The sequence below is a fragment of the Diaphorina citri genome, unplaced genomic scaffold, assembly GCF_000475195.1.
Source record: "Diaphorina citri unplaced genomic scaffold, Diaci psyllid genome assembly version 1.1 scaffold16007, whole genome shotgun sequence".
Classification (NCBI taxonomy): Eukaryota; Metazoa; Arthropoda; class Insecta; order Hemiptera; family Psyllidae; genus Diaphorina; species Diaphorina citri.
Window position 1 is genome coordinate 1 of NW_007393369.1, and position 3261 is coordinate 3261.

The window sequence follows — 3261 nt, forward strand, 5'->3', positions numbered from 1 at the left end:
GTTCAAATAGAGAACTGTGACCTGGTGATTGTGGGTTCGAACTCCCTGCGCGGTCTACAGGCGTTGCAACGTGTGGATTTCATCAATGTGAAGTCTCTACAGATAGAGCCACTAGGCATGGCTTGGGATGAAGATAGGAGGTCTCATACGGACTCCAGGGGTATTGTCATCCATATTGCCCAGTCTAGTGGAGTCATTGTTAGTGACTATTCTTTCCGAGGTAAGTTGGAAAATGGGTACTGTATAATCGGTAGCTCTGAAGAATTATTGTAACTTTTAGTGGATATCGTTTATTACCTTTTCGCGATGCTAGCGTGGACAGGTACGATGTGGGTTCGTATTCCAAAGAACACTGTAAATAGGATACCTTTGTGTAGTATACATTTGGTTTGGTTTTGGCCAGCTCATATTCTGAATGTGACTTTCTGATTTCCCAGTCTTGTATCTTGCTCCAATAAAATGATCATCGTTCCTTTTCTTGAAATATAACCTATTCTGTTGTTCTTAAGAATATAACAGTGGCGACGAGGTGTGAAACGTCCCAACATGTCTTTAAAGCAGCTCTGTCATAGAAGGGCGGTTCTCATAGAGAAACTAGCTACTTATGTAGAAGACGTCAGCGATGAATGCATCGACTACGAGAGACTGCTGGTGAGAAGACAAGAAGTGGAGGCGGCCAATGGGAAATTCGAAGAACTTCAAGATGGAATCGAGGAACAATTATTGAAGAAAGATGACGTGGAAGCTTTGGAGTTGGAATCCCAAGTGCGGAGGACTTTCAATCGCGACTGGGAGAATCTCCTAGTGAAGTTGAGAACTCTGATCTCAAAGGCAAAGACAAATGAGTCAGAACCTTCTTCATCTAGTCACCAGCGCCATCAAGTACATGCTGGTAAAGTGAACTTCAAAAGTTATGATCCGGAATTTGAAACTGTAAGTAATTTCTTGCATAGATTAGATGTTTATCTGGATTTGATATCATGTTCTGATGAGCACAACAAGGCCCTGGTACTATTGAATAGTTTGGACCCTAGGGTTCATAAGGACCTCTGTGCCACAATTCTGCCATCTGACCCGAAGGACAAAAGTTACGAAGAATTGTCTTCTATATTGAAAAACTTGTTGGATGGACAGAAAAATATCTACGTGGAGCAACATAAGTTCATATCCCGGGTTCAGAGTGACTCAGAGTCAGTCCAGGAGTATTGTGTAGCTCTGAGAAATATGACAGTTAATTGTAACTTCATATGCGACTGTGGAAAACTTATTGATGAGCTTTTCTTAAAACTACAATTCATCCGAGGTTTAAAAGACCCTGAGATTAGGCAGAAGCTATTATTAGATGAATATGGTGTCACCTTTGATGCTATTGTAAAGAAGGCATCAGCTATAGAGTTATCTAAACGAGAGAGTTCTAATATCAGCCAACCTTTCATCCCAGTGGAAACATTCAGTTTAGTCAAGAATGCTCAGTCAAAAAGCGGTCAGCATTTCAATTCTGAACCAAACAGAGGTCGTCGCGCGGGAAACGAACGTTCAGTGTTTCGTTGCGGCCGGAAAATCACAATTCTGGGTCCTGCTTTTACGTGAAATCAACGTGCCGTAGTTGTGGGAAGGTTGGACACTTGGCAAGTGTTGTAAATCTCGTAATGATACCAGTGTACATGAGGTGGATAATTTATCAGACCATGAGCTGAGTGACACTGAAGAGATTAATTGCATTAATTCTCATGATTATGTCAAAATCAGGTCCACTGATAAAATGTTTGTATCTCTTCCTTGTAGATGGCGTTCGTTTGGAGATGGACTTGACACCGGAGCGGCCGTGTCTTCTATTAGCCACGAAGATTTCAACCGACATTTTCCGGGACAAGAGAATATTCAAGAGACTAACTCTCAGCTCAAGAACGTACACTGATGAGGTGTTCTCTGCTCCAAGGGCGTGGGCGTAATGTTAAGAGGGATAAGAACATAAGAAGAAGATGTTTTTCACGCCAAACTATAACGTCATTCAAGCTAAGGTCAGTACGATAATTAGGGCGTTGAATGGTTACAGTGAAATGAAAATCAATTGGGCTGAGGACGTATAAAAGCGTCGAGAGGTCACAAAGAGCCTATAGCTTGGAAGATCTATTAGCAGAGTTCCAAGAACCTTTTCTCGGACGCTTATGTGAGTGTATCCTAATCACCAGGCTGACTTTTCACATGAAAGAGGTAGTAAAACCTATCTTGTGAAAGCTCGTTCTGTCTCCGTATGCCATTAAAGACCTCAAAAGTAGAAGATGAGATTAAACGATTAGAAGGTTGAAAAATCATTGAGAGAACGGAACATTCCGAGTGGGCGGCTCCCCCTTGATCATACCTGTGCTGAATGAAAATTAAGGACAGGTACGTCTGTGCCAGTAGTTATGTAGATTATCTTTAAGCATATAATAATATTAGAGATGTTACAATTGAAGTAAAAAATATAGCATAATAAATTTCATGAATTGGATAATACATCTATATGAAAATTTGTTTATAGTATGATAAAATACTTAAAAATGTTGTAACTCTCGATTACATTCTTATGATTATATGTCTTAACAAGTCGCTCCATAATATTCCGTACTAGCAATTGTAATACTTCTGAATTTGGAGACAAATTCACTATTTCAATAGTCTTTTATATAAACTTTATCGACATAAAAGAAGATCTATCTTTTAATAAAAAATGACTTCATCATGCATTATTTGTTTTACTGGATACTCGTGGATTTGAAAAACAACAATATCACCGAAATCTCACAAAATGTATAATGTGTATTTGTCTAGCATTTAATTGAGGTATTCTTCTCATACTTGTTGGAAAATCTTCTGTTTGTTTTATATCAATTATGATAATGAATTTATGAACTATCATAATAAATGGTCATGCTGCTTCCTACAACCAGAAGGAATATATGAAATGTCACAGGTTAATAGAACATATACAATTCATGCGCAATTAACGCTGATATAAGATATATGTAATTGAAGGACTTTCAATAGAGGAAGGTAACCCAAAAATTCCCATGGAACGAACTGGAATGCGAGAAGCATTTCAACATGTCAGATTGATGGTGGAACCTTGAGTCCCAAATTCAGAGACTTCTTTATTCAAGTACAGAAAAGTCCTCACTCTTCTACAGGGGTGAGTCCATTTGGAAAGCAAGGTGTTTGGAAGACCTGATGCGGGAATACCCTCACCTTGATGAAAAAGTACCTAAAACACATCACGCA

General features: G+C 39.0%; 1 protein-coding gene across 1 annotated transcript in view; it reads left to right on the plus strand.

Annotated features, from left to right (window-relative positions):
- Positions 1 to 6: 6 nt before the first annotated feature.
- Positions 7 to 3261, plus strand: part of LOC103523144 — a gene marked incomplete at its 3' end in the record, with an annotated part of 10799 nt that continues 7544 nt past the window's right edge. The window contains exon 1 of the mRNA XM_008488212.2: positions 7 to 220. Coding sequence (XP_008486434.1) covers positions 118 to 220 — 103 coding nt within the window. The remainder of the gene's footprint in view (positions 221 to 3261) is intronic.